The sequence below is a fragment of the Anabas testudineus genome, chromosome 10, assembly GCF_900324465.2.
Source record: "Anabas testudineus chromosome 10, fAnaTes1.2, whole genome shotgun sequence".
NCBI lineage: Eukaryota > Metazoa > Chordata > Actinopteri > Anabantiformes > Anabantidae > Anabas > Anabas testudineus.
The window spans coordinates 5,164,137-5,182,683 of NC_046619.1; the positions used below are offsets into that span (position 1 = coordinate 5,164,137).

The window sequence follows — 18,547 nt, forward strand, 5'->3', positions numbered from 1 at the left end:
GCTCTGCCCCCTCAGACGACCCGCTCTGCAATTAACACACAGACTCTGTCCAACACGCACATACACACGCCTCTTCTCCCATGCCTTGGCTCTGCTGCCAGTGTGGGGAGTCTGGGAGCATTTGGTGGGAAAGGACTTAGAGTCAAAGATGGCAGTAATGTGACCATTAATGGTAGCAGCAGTAGCAACAGTAGCATCAGCAGCGGTAGTAATGGCAGCAATAGTAGCTGTAACACCCTAAGCATTAGTGAAATAAGTGGTTCGTTTGGTACTTCTGTTCCTGATCCTGGGGGGTTAGGAGGACAATGTAAGGACCTGGAGTTCATGTCACCACCTTCCAACATAGGACATGAGGTGCCTCTCTCTCCCTTAAGGGAGTACCAAGAAATCCAGAGTTTATGGGTGAAAATTGACCTGAGCTTGCTCAGTAGGGTGCCTGGCCAGGGTTTGGGGGAAAGATCCAGGGTGGGATTAACAGAGAGGGATGGGATCGAAGGGAGAGACAGAGAGAGACAGGGCGAGAGGACAGGTTTGGCAGAGAGAGAAAAACTGAAGCAGGAAGACAGAGAGTGGCCAGGGCTGAGAGAAAGGCAGAAGATACCTAAAGGGGAGAGACAGGATGAGGAAAATGAGCGATTAGTGCAAGACAGAGAGAGGCAAGGTGACAGAGACAGATTAACACAGAGAGAGAGGCAGACGGATCGAGAGGACAGAGAAAGATTTGGGCTTGGGGAGAGGGAGAGGACAACGGCGAGGGAACAAGAGAAGGTATGCCAGGGTCTGGCGGTCCTGGATAACCCGCCTGTGCAAGAGCAGAGTAATCCCAGGCTGGCTGGGAGGACAGATAGAGGAGAGGCCGGAGGTAAACACAGGAGGCAAGCCGCTGGAACCATGCTGGTCCCAACAGAGAAACACACAGGCAAGAGCAAGAGGAAACACAAGGTGTGCTTAGAATTTTTACACTCTCAAGTCCCTAACCTTGTGTTTTTGTATATTTTGCTCCTTTTCACCTGCAAACATGTATTCTGTTTGTCTCCTGTGTTTTCTGTCTTCCTATATTCCCAGTTGGACCACACTGAGTCTTCAGTAAATGGCAATAAGAAGCTGCGATTGGACAAAGACTGTCAGCTCCTCCCGCCCTGCATCTCTCCAATACACAATCATAAGAACAGCTCTGCAGAGTAAGTTGGTGTGGCTCTGAACCAGCAATGAACAGTCAGGGTTTGCAAACAGGACCTGCCTGTAAATAACTGCATTACCTGCATTGTGCAAACTGCTTAACAGGTTAAATGCTTCTAATTTTGTCACACAGCAAAAAAGGTTAAACATCTCTATTAAATAAGTTAAAGTTTATCACCTTTACCGTGCTAAGACGTTTGTTTAAATAATTGCTGAATTTCAAAAGAACATACCAGGTTTATTGTGTAATAATGGCGGAGAGTACGTTGACCCCCAGTCTCAGGGTCAGTAGTTGGATCTCCAGCTCTTCCTGTTCTTATTGAAGTGTTTGTGGACAAGATGCTGGACCAAAGGTTGCTGCAGCACCTTGTATGGCATTTACAACGTGAGCCCTGAGTCTTCGCACTGTTTCTGTGGTTGTTTCTTCCAAGACGAAACAAAACTGAAATAGGTTACTCTGTGTTATTCAGTGAATGGGACAGGCACCAATCACACAAGTTTGCCATAGACTGGAAAGTATTTTAAAGAAAGGTATAATTTATCATTCTAATGTGGTGATGAAGTCACACGAGAGGCAAGTTCAATTCACACAGTGACACGAGATGACAAACCTCGAATTTCAGCATTCCATGTGAATTATTAACAACAGACTAAGCTGACTGTCACTATAAATAAGCCTCAACGTGGCAGCTACAGAGACATTTTATTTGGATCATCAAAGAGTACGCCGCAGGGGAAGGTGGAAGGGAAAGAGCAGGTGGCCTAGAGTTGAACCCATGACACAGGGGGCTTCTCATTACTTTTGTGTCTCCTTGCCTTCATCAGATACACAGAAAATATATAAGGGGGATAAATGTTATGTTTATGAGAGAGAAATGTTTTTCGGTGAAATGATTCATCATTGAAGCAACATCAGTTCCTGACATCAGCTGGATCAGCTGTAAGTCTGCAGGTGTTAAGAGCTTTACGTCCCGTGATGTTTGGACCTGAACAGCCTTTAAACAGGGCAAAGTGACATTTGCAGGTAAGTTCACATGCTGTTCAGTGTGCTACAGCTGAGCAGCCAATTAGCTGATTAGCCTGCAGACTGACAGCAGTGCACCTTAATCCAGTGAATGCAGCTGGTACAACAAGCTAAGGTGCAGGACCATGTCTGTATTAATGTTTGTAAGTCAGATAGGTAGGACACAACAAGAAAGGTAGCGTTGGCTGTCTCATGTTGTGTAGCTGCTCACTGTCTGGCCTAGTGTGTCTGCTCTGCCTATGGTTAGTGTTGACTGTAAGTATGTGGTGTTATATTTCATTGAATTTCATTGGCAAGTGTGATGGATTCAGTGAGTTTCAGCGTGGGCTAAACTTGGGCCTCGAGGAAGTATCGGGTCCTTTAATACTGGGCACCTGCTGATACTGCAACCAAAAAACTTTAATTTACCTAAACAGTAGTAGACTTTACTACTTTGGTTCTGTCTTCACACACATACACAGAGTTCTGGTTTTACATAAAATTAGTGTTTGTTTTCAGCTCATTCACAACAGTTCTCTACAATTAGCATAAGGAGCACAGCATGACGATGTAAACAAATGCTTATGCTGGTTTAGAGGTGAAAGGGGGATTTCAGTGGGTCTGCTGTGAACAAAGCTGCATGCATGCACATTTCTACCAGTGTTCTTGTTCAGCAACCGATGATAAATTGCTCATACTATCATCATTACAGGTGATTTTTTTGCAGATTTTGTGCATCAGCCTCGTGGCCAACTCAAGTGAAATATAACATGTGGCATAATAAACTTTCTTATTTCATGTGCATCAATTCAAACACGAATGCAGAGCTAAAAGCAAGTACATCAGAAACCTTTAGGTTGTTTCAGCCCAGTTTTTTAGCACTGGATGTCACATTATTTGCTGACTATGTTTAAGCAACACACTTCTTTAATGAACTCTCAAATATATTTGTTTCTGTGACATGAAGCATGACAGATTCTATGATAATGCACCAGGTTGCACAAACCAGTAGTTAGGAGCATGCACATCCCTAATGAAAAGTAGTGTGTAATCACCTGCATAACAATTGTTGCATCTCCCTTTAGAGAAATCCGGTCTTTTTTTAATTTGTTTTTTGAGGCACAGCTGGGATTTGAATCCAGATCATACTGTATGTTATCATAGACAAAAAAAACTTCAGCTGCTGAGTCATAAATATAAATGTAATGCAGAGAAATAAACTGGTACCTTTGTGTGTAGATTTGTTAATTTGTTAGTCATTTTAAAACGAGGCAGCAGTGGCTCATTTGGTAGTGCGGCCGTCTATAGGATTGGTTTATGACCTGACTCCTCCAAAACGTAATGTAATGTGTCGAAGTGTCTGTGGACAAGACACTGAATCCCAAACATGTTCACAAAAAACCCAGCCAGTGAGGTAGCACAAGCCAGTGTTCCTGTACCAAGCAACCGCATCTACCTAAATACACAAAGTCATACACACAAACACAATTGTACACATCATTTATGCTGTAGACAGACACAAAATCTCTCTCTCGCTCTCTTACACACACACACACACACACACACACACACACACACACACTACAGCAACTAATTAGTCTTTGTCTCGCTGGTTTTTGTATATTATCACTAATGCCGAGGCCCCGGGCGTTGTTCTGCAAACTCAGCAACTTTTCTTACTGCATCAAACCCCCAGAGTTTCCAGGCAGAGGAAAAACATAAAAATATTATCTGTTGTGTTGCAAACCATATGAGTCACAGGAGCTCCAATAAGGCAGCTGAGGGAATAATCAGTGATGCTCCAGCAGGGAAGGCAAAATTACAACAGTTTTAGAAGGAAAATATAATTCAGGATCTGCAAACGAAGTCACAACAGCATCATTAGATGTTGTTAGCCCAACTTATAGATGTAGAGATTTACATGCTTTTGTTGATTCTTATTTTCTTTTAGCTTTTTTTATTTTATTTTGACAATGTTGACAAAATGTTGTGAAACAGTTTTGGTATCTAGCTCTAAAGACTGCATCATATTATCAACAACAAAAGATTCATAGCGCAAAGACACAAACTTTGGGCTATAAATCAAACAACGACGTCAAACATAAACGGAAAGAGTTGCAGTAAGTCCCAGGAAGTTCTACAGTAGTAGCTCTTTTAAAACAGCTTAGGAAGCTTCTTCTGTCTGAAAAATCATTTAGTCAGAAACAGCCTGGTCTGTTTGCCACTGATACATTTGCACTGTTGACCTTGGCACTGAACATGCACGCCTTTCTTTTCCATTGTGAACCGTTTCCTACATGTGCTCAATAGTTCCAGGTTCAAATGCACCACAAGACTGAGAGCATGTTTCTGAAGCTCACTGTGGAAATACAGTCTAGTTCCTGGACAAAATTTGAAAACCACTTGAGCTGTTGAAGTTAGTGTAGTAACATGTATTTGCATTTCTATGTGCTGACATACACAGGGTTTAGCACCACAAAGTACTAATGGTATAATAGATCTAATATAATTGTGTTTGACGCTAATGCTGTTTATACAACCAAATAGTAAATAGTACTATAGTAAACATACTAAAAATAAATAATTGACGTGTGTGTGTGTGTGTGTGTGTGTGTGTGTGTGTGTGTGTGTGTGTGTTCAGCAGCTCTCTGAACAGGAAGCAGTCTCGACGGCGTGATGAGAAGCTGCTTCCCCCCCTCCTGTCCCCCCTCTCTGACGATTCCCCTCGCAAACGAACCTGTGACAGCGGCTCTTCTCTCAGCCAGGAGGGCAGCGCCACTGGGATTCTGCCCTGCTCCGCCTCCACGACTTCCACCTCCTCCTCTTCCTCACACAGACACAGGAGGGGTGAGGGCAAGACGTCGTCACATACAAGAAATGGCAGCGTAAGTTACTTTTCCATGTGTTGCTCTTGATATAATACAGCAGATATTCAAATAATATGTCCTTTTACTGGAGTACATAACTTCCAGGTAGATGATTTACTCTGGAGCTTTAGTCCACACAGATAATCTACTTTAACTCTGAGTGATGGGCTAGTGGCATTATCACCTTACACTGTTCCAAAAATATCTCTTCAGTTAATAACCTGTCACTCTTAGAACATATAAACACACAGCATGACACAGATCTCCTCTCATGTGAGCCATGGTTTCATATCTAATCATGAATTATTTATTTTTCGCTGTTACATTCCTCTAAAGGGAAAGTACCTATTCATTTTAACATATGGACGTACAAATGACATTATAGTATGTATTCAACAGATAAACTAAAAGGACGATGCATGTGTAATTAAGGAAGCGTTTTTAAGCCAGTTTCACCACATTCGATTCCTTGACAGCGCTGACTTGTGCTGTAATTCAGCTGTTGACGACCCTATCAGCATGAATCAGAAACAACATCCAATAACATCATTGAAGTGGCTGCTTCATTGAATGCCACACATTGTACTTTTAATTAATAGCTATTATCCTACAGGAAATGGATCCCCATGTAGAGAAACCCTGCGGAGACAGTCACCATGCCAACTTACAGTCAGACTCTGAGGTGTGGTCGGAGACGCCAATGGAACCTGCAGAAGCTCGCAGGTCGAGACTGTCATTCAGTGACACGTATGTAGAAATACTATATCTACCAATGTGTAGGTGTGATAATGGTTTTTCTTTTTTTAATCCAGCTGTTGTTGCTGTGTCTGTTAATACTGTAGCATCCTTGATTCTTGTGCCGATGTTTCCTCCTCTTTATGTGGATGTGGTGGAGTAACTTTATTTTTGTCAGACAGAGTAAAGATGATTACAGTTAGTTTAAACTTGGTTTCAAAATTGTATTTTACACTGAGGCCAACTAGGAGGAAGGATTGCATTATGCACAAATGGCTCCTAATCAGCTCCACCATGATTTTACATTCAGAGCAATGAGTTGTGGAGGTCCCCACAAACCCAACATTTTGAGTCTGATCCAAAAAAAGGAAAGCCTACCTGACCTGCATGAATTAAGTGAATTCAAGAGGACACACATTAGCTTTTGGACTCACTTGATCCAAAATGTGACTGAGTCTTAACAGAATAATAAAGATATAATATAATAATAACGACTGGCACTGGCAGCTGCAGGATCCTCCACTGTTTAATGAGCAGCTACAGCTAAAACACCTTCAGAAGTTACACCACCAGATCTCTGTAACTAGTCCAGCAACCACCATGTCTTGTTACTCCAGTTGACCATGGAGATTTTCAGTTCAACCAAACTATCTAATGCAAACGAACCTGGGAAATACTGTCCAAAGCATGTTGTTCATCAGTTATGGTAATGACATATGACATGCTGACATACAGACCTGGGATCTGCAGCTGTAAAAATGAGAACCTATCTGACTCAGTTACAAGTACAAGAAGAAGAATTTGGAGCCAGCCTAGCTTCTTGGGGCTTGGATACAACTCTTGGATACTCAATCTGCCTTAACAAAACTAAAAAAGTTTTCTCAGACAATAGGCCAAACAGTGACTTATTAGTGTGGTATGGGTGTTGGAAAGAGCTGCAACTACCTCACCACTGGTCCAGTTGTGTTGAAACCAGGAAAGATGATGCATCTTATTTATTTGTCCCAAAGGCTTCCTGAATTATTCATGAAACGTGTTTGGTTGTTATACTAATGTTACACTAAGCCTGAGGTATGTATGCCTAAGTAGGCTGCTGTATATAACTCAGAGCAAGCTACTCGTAGTCAGTGATTATGTAAATCACTAACATGCTGAGTGTTTTTTTTTTTAGTTTTGTTAAATGGGATGTCAGTGCAAGCGTGCACTTTATGTTCTCTTTTTCACTGTGCCCATTTCCAGGGTGCACAGTGCAGACTACTACATGCAGGAGGCCAAGAGACTGAAGCACAAGGCTGATGCTTTGGTAAGATGTTCTGCGTGGTTCAACTCTTTCTACAATCACACACGCAGGTTACGCACACACAGACACATTTACACCTCCATGCTCAAGCACATGCAAGAGGCAAAGAAAGACAGATGGTTAGATACACAGAGAGAGAGCAAGAAAATGATTTGAGAACACACAATGTTAACATCTACAGTCTAGACTGTAATTATGTGTGTACTTGTACAGATGTGTGTGCCATCGCTCGTGTGTGTGTGCGCGCACAGTGACTCTCTGTAGAATGAAAATCTATTTCATATCAAGGACTGTACTGTATAGTTTGTGTTATTTATTGCACCATTTGTCTCCAAGGGAACGTTGCATTCAAGGACTGATGATGTCTGCAAGATTATACAATATCAAAAGAATTATCTGATCCTCCCCGAACAATGAAATGAGATTTATTTAACTTGTTATTTATCTTATGTTTACGCATTGTTTCTTCAGATTTATCTAGGGATTTGCATCTTAGCCGGAGATTATTCAAAGAGAAGACTGTGCGTCTGCTACATTGCTGTTAAGACATTGCTTATTCCATCACTGTCTGATTCACTTCTTCTCTCTCCGTCTGTCTTCTGTGACATTTCTTTTCATTTTTCCTAATGTTTCCCTATCACTCATCGTCTGCTTCTGTTATTTTTCCTTTCTGTTTGTAGATGGACAAATTTGGTAAAGCAGTGAACTACGCAGATGGGGCCCTCTCCTTCATTGAGTGTGGAAATGCTATGGAAAGAGATCCATTGGAGGCCAAATCACCATATACCATGTACTCTGAAACTGTGGAGCTAATCAGGTAAGGATGGATGGATTCTTATTTTACTCTTATTTCCTATTACGTGACAGCTGGACCAAACCTAAAATGTAATATTTATTTATCATGTTATCCTTTTTTCCATATATTGTTGTGATGCTGAAACTTAGCACACTTACAAAAGAGGACTTTTCCTCAGTGTGTCCAAGGTAAATAAAGGTTACACGTGATGTCTTGGGAAGGTCCCTTCAAAACATTTGGCGCTAATTATAGGGAAAAAGTAGACAGTGCTTTATCTGTGCACTTTAAAGCCATCAGTGTGTGTGATATACAGTGTATAAAAGGTGGATATTATATTTAAATTGTTGAATACCTCTATTTACATTGGAATGTTTGACACAACAGTACAATGACACTGTGTTTAGTTGGGAAAACTGAGAGAGAGAATGAGAAAGTACATGTGAAGATCAGATCATGTTATATAAAGGCCAACAACAACATCACCATCTCTTATAAATAAATAAATAAATATACTTATAAACCAGTGTTGCATTAGTCTTTAGTCTTTTCATTTTATTTATCTTTTTTGCCTTATGCTAGTGTGTGAACAAGAGAGCAAACTGAGAACAGCAAATCACTGGCACCTCTGGAAGCAGAAAGGCTGACAGCAGGGTGGTGTGGAGGGAGACAGGTCTCAGGTTCAAACTCAGCTGGTCTATGCTCATCCGTCCCTGCTGAAGTGTCCTTGAGCAAAACCCTAAATTGTCACCACCTGCAGGGCTGCTGATCTGTGACTCTGACCTCTGACCTCCCTCTGAGGATAAGAATTTTCTTGCAGAAATCAATAAAATGTAAAGGTGTAACTTCTCTCTGAATTTAAGTTGGAATTGCTGAGTTACTAAGGGCAGGAGGCCACAGCTGACCTCTAATGTGTTGTTTAAATGTCTAATAAGTAATCTAATGAAATACGTATCCTGCTACAGGTAATATAAAATGAACTTGCAGCTTGTGTTGGCTGAGGGCACCTCAGCAGGGTTTATACCGGCTGTCAGCAAGCTGAAGGAATTAATCACTAACTGCTTGTCACTATTTTATATTCTTTATGTTCAGAAAGAGCAGCTTCACAAGTTATATTAACCTTGATTTTCTAATTAAATTGAACCTTGAGTATGCATTTATTCACTGTCAGGATGAACGTGTGTTTATGCTGCAAATGTCAGCAGAGGAGTAATGAGTATCTCTACTCTGCAGGTATGCCATGAGGTTGAAGAACTTCACCAGCCATTTAGCCAGCGTCGCTGAGAAGATACTAGCCGTGTTGTGGTATGGCTTTGTTTTTGTGCACTGTACTGCATGCGTGTTTGTGTGTGCCCATGCGTGCATGTGTGTGTGTGTGTGTGTGTGTGTGTGTTAGCTGCAGGGCCTTAATCATTACTTTTTTAGAAATACTCGGGTCAACTCTGGCTCTCTTAAAAATTCAAGGGATGCAGTAGATATAGTATTATAGAATGAATCACTGCTATAGATAATACTACAGATTCACAGTTACCTTTTTTTTCTAATGTACAGCAATCCACTAAACATTTTAGGATGGTTTACTGTTACCTGTGAATTAATCAATTAACGGTTCACAAGCACAGATGTGGGTTTATTTATTTTCATACAATACTACATGTACCACATTCTTTACTTCGCTGAAGTTCTTCCTAATCCATGTGTACTTGTGGGGCACGTTTGAAGTCCTGGTGCATTTTGTGTGGATGACATCAAAATAATGTTGAGGATGGAGCTATAAAGGGAATTTGTACAGAAGATTCATCTGCCTTCTAATGTTTTTGTTTCCATAGTAACCGCTGTCTGTCTCTGCTGTATCTGAGGATGTTCCATCTGAAGAAAGACCACGCTGTCAAGTACTCACGGTCGCTCATGGAGTACTTCAAGGTAACACACACACAGCCATGGACTTCATATCCCTCCCCTCTCATTTTCTCCCCGTGTGGTTGAAAAACATGCAAAGCCAATTACAGTCTCTCAAATAGTGCATTTCATATTCATTTTCATGGTGCCTGTGCATTAATTTTTCATGACGTTATAAAATCTTTCTCTTTGATATTAATTTATTAATTAGCCCCATCAATCATCACAGTGGATTGTTAGGGTTTAATGTGCTTGTTTTGATTAATTATGTTTAGTTTAATTAAATACTGAGGATGTCATTATCACAGTGCTGCATTCGCATTGATGGGATTGGATTTGTGACTGGCTGGGGGGGTGTAGACTGTGATTGTGTACGTACAGTATGTGTTAACAGAAAGAAAAGAAATAGCTGAAATCAGTCAGAGCCGTTTATTCTAAATGAAAAATATTGTACTTATCCACATGGCACATTAAAGTGGATTAAATACTGCTCATATAAATGATTAAATATCCACCAGAAATGTATGATAAAACAAACAAAAATACAGTTATTATTGCCTCAGATTTTAAAATTTGGAATGTATTTGTAACTGTATCTGTACCTGGCCATTAAATGAGAAAGTACAGCCATGCTAGCAGACCATTAGCGCTAGCATAAAAAAAGGAAATTGGAGGACAGCTAGCTTGTCTCAGTCCAAAGGTAAAACTCATTAATTCATGTTTGTGTGTGACCCAGAATTCAGCCAAAAGCTCCCACCAAGCACCTTCTCCCTGGAGGACCAATGGGAAGTGAGTATACGCGCGCACACACACACCCACACACACACCCACACAAACACACACACACTGTATCAGTCCCCTTCACTCACCTAGATAATTGAGAATTTATAATTCACTGGAGCTCTGCTGCAAAATACCATGCAGCCCCTGACAGCCACTTGCTCAAACAAACCCCTCAGGAAGCAAATAAAGGGATTGATTTGTTGTAGATGTGAGGAGGAGAAGGCTGGAGGGGCTGCAGAGTGCTGAGTGAGAAGGAGTGATGGAGGGAGCGATGATAGATGGAGGAGAAGAGGAGCGGAGGAGCTGTGAATGTGAAGCTAATGACTTTGGACAGCTCTGACGCTGCACAACAGCAGGACTGGAGCTCGGCATGTGTTTGTGTCGTTGGGTCAGTGAGGGTCAAGGCCACATCACAGACGTTACATCACCACATCACACTCAACTGTGCAAGGCAGGGGGAGCAGTTTGTACTGACTGACTAATGATACTATACAGTGAACATCAGATACCCCCCCCCACACACACACTGAAAACTCTTTAAATATATTTATTTGGACTGTGATAGTAGTTAATTTTAACTTCTTACTGTATGTGTGGAACAATCAGCCCCCCAGCATACATATCTCTTAGTTCATATGGTGTTACTGAGGCTAGCCTCTTCTCTGTATTTTCCAGAGTCAATGGGACTCCATCTCCACTCTCACTTAGTCCCTCCCCAGCCAGCAGTGGAGGAGGAGGTGCAGGAGGAGGATCTGGAGGTGCACCAGGGTCGTCGGGCACTGTCGCTATTCCCCAGAGGATTCACCACATGGCTGCCAGTCACGTAAACATCACCAACAACATCCTAAGGAGCTACGAACACTGGGAGACAGCTGACAGACTGGCTACTGATTGCCAAGGTAGGGATCCAAACCCACCCCTCTTCCTGTGAAATGGTACAACCTGCGCTCTCGTGCTATGAATCACTCAACACCAACCAGTGGTTAAGAGCAAACCTCAGTAACTATGTGTCTCCCTCACCCCCTGTAGAGTTCTTCCAGGAGCTGGACTCAGTGATGGAGCCGTTGAGTCAGCAGAGCAGCATGACTGAGCTGGTCCGATACATCAGGCAGGGACTGCACTGGCTCCGCATAGAGGCTCACCTGCTGTAAAGACTGGACCAGAGCCAAAATGTCTTGAAAAAAAGAAATGGGTCTGGGAGCTAGAACTGGGATAACAAGTGAGATGAGACGCAGGGCGATGCTTCATCCCCCACTGGGAACCTTCAAATGATCTGACACCATCCACTACAATGTAACAGCATCGACTGGGTGCATTAATTGGGCTGAAATTCACCTGCAATTAGGGCAGAGCAGTAACTAAGTTTGGGAATTTCAACAGCGACTCAGACTACAAATTAGGATATAAAAAATTTGGCTGATGCTGCTTTTTGGAGTGAATAGTCCATCAGTGCTGGTAGCTTCAATTCCTGCAGGGACAATAGATGTTAGTCCCCTGTCTGTGTTCCCGAATAGAAGTTAAAAACAGACTGCGAAGGTAAAAGGTGCTTTTACTAAGATAATTTTCAGGAAGATATGTTAGACATTGTTGTGATTAAGGAGGCTGAAGTTAAGAAGGAGCTCAGCAGAGGCCTAGAAACGTGTCTGTGATTGGGACTAGAATTAAAGCCTCTGGCTGATATCGATCCATGTGGAAAAGTACAGGTCCAATCCATTAGATAAGGAACGTGCTGGTAAAGGAAGGCAGCTCAGCTCCAACCACAGTAACTGCATGGAAGAAGGCTGAAGTTACCTCTGCTCTCCTTGTCACACTATGTGGTTAACAAACCAGTCAGATTTAAAAGGTTTAAAGTTATAATCCCACAGATCTGAATTTCTGGTAGTATTTCTGGTTGGTATTGATTCTCATTTATTTTGATAAAACCTTTAAATGAAGCAGTTTTTAATAGTTGCTACATTGCCAGTGGTGGAGCCTGATGGTCCTGTGCTGGAGTCAAATGATGAGCACGTGCACGAGATATCGACAGAAAATAATGCATCAAGTCGTGGAGAAAATATGGAGGACACAAATTAGTTTATATGCACACTGAGAGCAGAGCAGAGCAACAATCATACATGGTGATGGAAAAAAGTCTTATGTCAGGACGTCCCAGATTGGCATGGGAGGTCCACTGTGACACGCCACACGAGATAAAAACATTCAACTACCAGGTCTAACTCCCGTTTTCAGTTCTGACACCCCCACGACTGTTGGTTGGGTTTATATTGTGCGGTTTGAAATTAAATCATGACCTGTGGTTTGTTAAAATACAGTTGACTCACAATAACCTCAACATGAAGACTTGTCTGGTGAGATTGAGGATTATGAAACCTGGTCAGGTTGCAGTCCAGGAAGTCAACAGCTCAGCAGAACAAGCACCCAGTCCACTGGTCCTACAAATGAGGGCCATCTAGACCTCATTGGTCTGGTTCTTCTCTTACTGGTTAAGGGCTTCTGTGAAATTCCACTCAGTTCTAGTTCCCATAGTAACCCACCCACTAAGGTGTCAAACACTTACGAGGGGGAGAAAACTACAAGATTCAGTATGATTTGACTCTAATTAAGCCCCCACCCACGTGCAGATCAAGTAAACAGGGTGAAAATCACGTCGGCTTTTCTGCCCTGATGTCAAACAATCTGCGACTTTGTACAGCACTTAATGAGATCAAAGCATCTGCTAGATATCTTGTAGTCGTTTCCCGACATTTGTCGTGTTGTGTCGTTAAGTGTGTGTACGTGTACAGCTGACTGTCAAGTCTATTTAAACCACTACCCGACTGGACATCAGTACCATGTTTGCATACCATAATGTACAGACCGAGACTCCTAAAAGCAGTGTTTGTGTTTTGTTCTTTTTAGTGTCATGTGAATGAATGAGTGAAGTGAAACAGGAACATGAGGCGTGTGTATCTGCTCAGGTGTCAGTTCATTAGGTACATCAACTCAACAGTCCTGCAATGAGCCCTCCTTTCATCACAGCGTTGATGCTCAGTCTTTGTTCAAACTGTTGAGCGTGGTAGAGAATGCTGCTTCTCATACGGAGACCAGCTTCCCTGATTCCAATATCAGGGGACAAAATAATAGAAACATGCTGGAGGAGTTATTACAGGGCTGCTGTATTATATTGAGTATTCGCTTGGTGACAGCTGAGTGTGCATGTTTGTGCTGGTGTGTATGAGTGTGTGTGTGTGTGTGTGTGTGTGTGTGCACAAGCTTTAGCTGCATTTACACAGCATCGAACATAATCACGATTCTAACTCTTTGTAGCACATGACATCAAGGGGAGACTCCACTGCTGTTGTGCTCTAAAGACTTCAAATCTGCTCTACGTCATCCGTCCATCAGCTTTACCCACTTATCCTTAGGGGCAACCATAATTCACACTCACATTCACACCTACGGGCAATTTAGAGTCACTAGTTAACCTAACCTGCAAGTTGTTGGACTGTGGGAGGAAACTCATGCAAACTCCATACAGAACGTGCACCATCGTGCCAACTTTTCTTTTGCTTTTATTTTTCTGTGGTCTCTATGTAAGTCCAGCACATCAAGCATGACTTTTTTAAGTTTTGGATCATTCGACCATCGCTGAATGTGTATGGAAGACATCACGGATGTGAAAAGTCATTTTCACTTTGACAAAAAAAAAAAAAAAAAGGAAAAAAAAGAAACTCAAGTGCCTCTATTTGTGTCCAGTGGGAATTGCTCTATTTATTTAACAACAAAGAATGAATCTAAATGATTTTCCATACCATATTGGTATAAATATGAGATTGTTTTTCGTAAACTCAAATGTTTCCATAAGCTTTTGACTGGCGTTAATGACGACACCAGGGTTTGGCTTTAAAACAAAAAAAGTGTGATTTAACGTGTCAAATTAGTTTGTTTGTTTGTTTTTTTTGTTTGCTTTTGGTTTGTTTTTCTTGAAGATTTGAGGAAGTATTGGTTTGTCTGAAATGCCTGACAATTTTAAACCATCGCATGCAATAAATAATAGCTTCAGACCAAGAGCTACTTGTGTCCATTTTGGAAAAAAAAAAAAAACAAAAAAAAAGTATTTGTTGTCACTGAGTCATTTACAGCGTGAACGTTCTCCATCATCTGAAAATACAGATGCACAACATTGAGCTAACAGCCTGAAGGAGGCAATAACAACACGTCACATCGAGCATTACATTTAAGGAAGTACATCCGTTGGCGTTCTCGCTAAATACAAGATCGCATGGTAGACACACAACTCACAAGGTTTCCAAAAAACGTCAAACTACTCCTTTAAAATGGACCTTTGGTTCTTCATCTGAAAGCTAGTGAACATTCCCTGAATCTCTCTAGACAAAAATTGCCTTTTAAAGTTTTTTTTGTTGTTGTTGTTGTTTTTTTTTTAATGGCTTGTGGTCACTGAGACAAATTAGTCCCAACGAGCCGCTGAACTTCTACAACAGCCAACAAACAAAAGCCACAAACTGTTTCTGCTACACCTCAGTTGCTGCAAGTCAGCGAGTTGATCCACTGTGTTGCTCGGTCCAATTCAGTGATGTTTGATGTTGTTTTGTTTTCTGGTGAAACGTGATGTTACTATATGGTTCCTGTTAATTTCAAACAATGGTTCCCATCTGATTACACGCAGCATCAGTGTTGAACGGTTCATTCATGTGCTAAATCAATTAACCTCAGCATGGACTTTTATTCTACTGACATCTTATTAACTCTCCCATTAGTTCCTGTTACATTATCACAGTTGTCAACTTGTTTATCACAGACAACCGTGATTACGACAGAGAGCTTAACAGACAGATGGTAACAGGCCGATAATACATTAATAATCTCTCAGTAGTGTCTCTAATATTTGTTTGTTTAACAAATCACAGATACACTTTAAATTCTTAGGAAATTGCCAAAGTCGCCCCACACAGTTTAGGAACTAACAGTATTTACAGTAATCGCCTGTGTTTTTCTTGGGTTTCTTCCCATGTGATTGCCTTTATTTGCCTTTATTTGTACTTTACGGTCATGTTTGAAACAGCATTTGAACAAGATTAGTCTCTATTTAGCTGATAAATGATCATTTGTTGAGGTCAGTGGGGACAGATATTATTATTATTACACCTTCTCTACACGGGTCAGACTTAGAAAACGAATGCAAGCATCACATTTCTTAATTTATGCCTGATTATGAAATGGTAAACCATCATATAGTAAGTAAATAAGTTCCTTACTTATTCCTTTATAAAAGCTGTGGGAGAATTCCTTGGCAAATAACTTCTGGAGTCAATTTGTGTTCATTTACAGGAACAGTTGACGTTTATCTACCATCTTTCAGACAGAGACAAGACAATCTCAACCACTGTCACGTGTGCAATAAGTATAGAGGCCGTTAGCTTAGCTTAGCATAAAGACCAGGAGTAAGAGGTAGTTAACCTGGCTCTACTGAAACCAAATACATCTAACACCTCTACAGATCACAAATTAAACACATAATTGTTTTTCATACCCTGACCGGAAGGATCCATAACCATATTGCTTTACATTTCCTGTTAGGGATAAATGTTTCCCCCATGCTACCAGTCTTTTTGCTAAGCTAACAGGCTAACATGGTTCCTAATCTAACACACAGACGTGAGAGTTGTACTTCACACGGTATTTAACTCTTGGAAGGAATGTGAATAATCATATTGCCAAACCCCAGGAGAATTCCTCCTATTGTAATTGATGTAAAGATGTTTCATTAGGAATATATATCATGGATAAGTAATATTTTATGGCCCACGTGAAGCTGACACATTAAACAGGAGTCCCTACACAGCTGATCAGGATCAACTGGACTCGTGTTAGGTTCTTAAAGACGTTTCGTCTTCAATCCAGAGGCTTCATCAGTTCTGACTGACGCAGGCTCATGAACCCTGTGGAGCCAGCGAGTCTCTGGCACTTGATGGTCGCCTGTTGTTGCCACCTGGCTTTCACGTGTGTCCCTGTGACCAGCTGAGACTCGGTGTGAGCCACTGTGGAAGCGTCTGTGTCGTGAGGAAAGAACCGTAATCTAAGTGGGAGATAGATTAGCACCCCTGTGTAACGAGGGGCGCTTAATCTCGCAGCGGACCGGTTTCTGTCTGATAACCACGACCTGGATGACTGAGAATCTCCACAGACGTTAAACAGGAGGTTTCTCTAACACTTGCAGTCCGTCTGCAGCGATGTCACCTAACACCTAATCACTGAGAGCTTAACACCGACACAGTCGATCATAAACCCTGACTTGACACTACGACTCGTCGGCCCTTCCTTTAGCTTTGCTTGTGTGATACACAGTGCAGATTTATCACAGACAGTATTATTGGTGATGATCTCCACTGGCTACTGAAATCCATATGATGGTAAAAGGCCACACAGCACCTTTCAAGTGTTCCAGTATTCCAATTAGGTGCCTAAACATGATGAAAAATGCATATTTCCAGCCAAGCTTTGTTTTTTTCTGAGAGCAGCATCACGGTGCCTCTGATCCAGCCGACAGACGTGTCTGTGGTTCTGATGTGCATCACTGGCTTAACGCCACATTTCAACAATGTCTACAATACAGCATCTGAGAACACATCTGTCCAACACCAACTGCATTATATCTTTTCTTTCTTTTCAAATGTGTTGCACAACTTCAGCTGTTTCCTCTGTTTCTATCAGTGCTCTCTTTTGGCCTTTTCTATGGTTCTTTTTATAATGAAGTTGTTCTATGTGATGATCAGAAGTTGTGATGCAGTTCCATTGTTTTTAAATATTTAATGTCTCTAAAATATGGATTAAAATCTGTTTGAACCAGTGATCCTGCTGCTCCCGCTGTCTCGTTTGTGTCTCTTGAACATACAGGCCCGACATTTTTGAAGTTAGTAACTACAAGCACAAACACTGGACTTTCCTTTTCATGTGGCTCTATGGAGTCTTTTCCAATTCAATAAAAAGAACAAGAGAAAGCAAAAACACCGTGTTAAAGCCATAATATAAGCAGCCTCATTTGCTCTCCCACAATAGGATTATGATCTTAATGAATAAAATCACTCTGATTTTGTACTCAACAAGATTCTTTTCTAAATAAGACCCAGCCTTTGAGTGGTCTTCATGTTTTACATTATAAGAGCTCAGTCTTCTTATTAGCACTAATGGAGTCTCATTTCTGCATCATGGCAACTATTAGCCTACTTCACCATGCATGATTAATTCACTGAGTATAGCCGTGCATTAGAATTCAGGAGCAAAGAAGAAGGCCGTGCGTCTTGTGCAGGAGAGAGACGGACTTCAGAGCGTGTTGAGAAATGAGAAGAATACAGACGAGAGGAAAGACGAGGAAACGTGTGTTAAAGACAAAATGAAAGAGTGCATTTTCTCACAGACATAAATCCCATCAAATTAAGTGTTCTCCTGAATGAGTAAGGAGGAGGGAGCCTCATTGCAGACCTTGAGACATATTAAGAGTTTTAATGTGTGTGTGTGTGTGTGTGTGTGTGTGTGTGTGTGTGTGTGTGTGTGTGTGTGTGTCCTTGGTGTAGAGCTTGAGCTAACCGCTCAAATTTATAAGTTTAATTGCCATAGGTAACTGTGCAGTCAAATCAGCTCTCAGAGATATGGTTAAGCATCACACACACACACACACACACACACACACACACACACACACACACCCGCTGGAGAAGTACTGCAAATGTCCATTAGCACCAGTGGGAAATCTGACCTAATTAGATTTTACACAAGCAGATGAACCTGAATACACACACACACCTATACTGTGGATCCATGTATCCACTCCACTCAACAGCTCAGCTAAAAGCGACTGGATTTGTTCTTTGAGGTGTGTTTGAACCAGTTACTGATTCCCGTTACTGTGAACTGGTGCCGTGTTCAACGTGTGTGTGTGAGTTTTCCAATGCTTTGTTAGTCTCAACATCTAGAGATTATAATGATTTTGA

At 41.5% G+C, this 18,547-nt stretch overlaps 1 protein-coding gene across 1 annotated transcript in view; it reads left to right on the forward strand.

Annotated features, from left to right (window-relative positions):
• Window positions 1-12,104, forward strand: part of LOC113160889 (AF4/FMR2 family member 2-like) — a 12,875-nt gene extending 771 nt beyond the window's left edge. Inside the window, exons 2-12 of the mRNA XM_026358351.1 lie at window positions 16-942; window positions 1,066-1,181; window positions 4,824-5,067; window positions 5,663-5,796; window positions 7,024-7,087; window positions 7,765-7,901; window positions 9,111-9,182; window positions 9,707-9,800; window positions 10,513-10,565; window positions 11,235-11,458; window positions 11,589-12,104. Of these exons, the coding sequence (XP_026214136.1) occupies window positions 16-942; window positions 1,066-1,181; window positions 4,824-5,067; window positions 5,663-5,796; window positions 7,024-7,087; window positions 7,765-7,901; window positions 9,111-9,182; window positions 9,707-9,800; window positions 10,513-10,565; window positions 11,235-11,458; window positions 11,589-11,710 (2,187 nt within the window). The 3' untranslated portion in view covers window positions 11,711-12,104. The remainder of the gene's footprint in view (window positions 1-15; window positions 943-1,065; window positions 1,182-4,823; window positions 5,068-5,662; window positions 5,797-7,023; window positions 7,088-7,764; window positions 7,902-9,110; window positions 9,183-9,706; window positions 9,801-10,512; window positions 10,566-11,234; window positions 11,459-11,588) is intronic.
• Window positions 12,105-18,547: the final 6,443 nt, after the last annotated feature.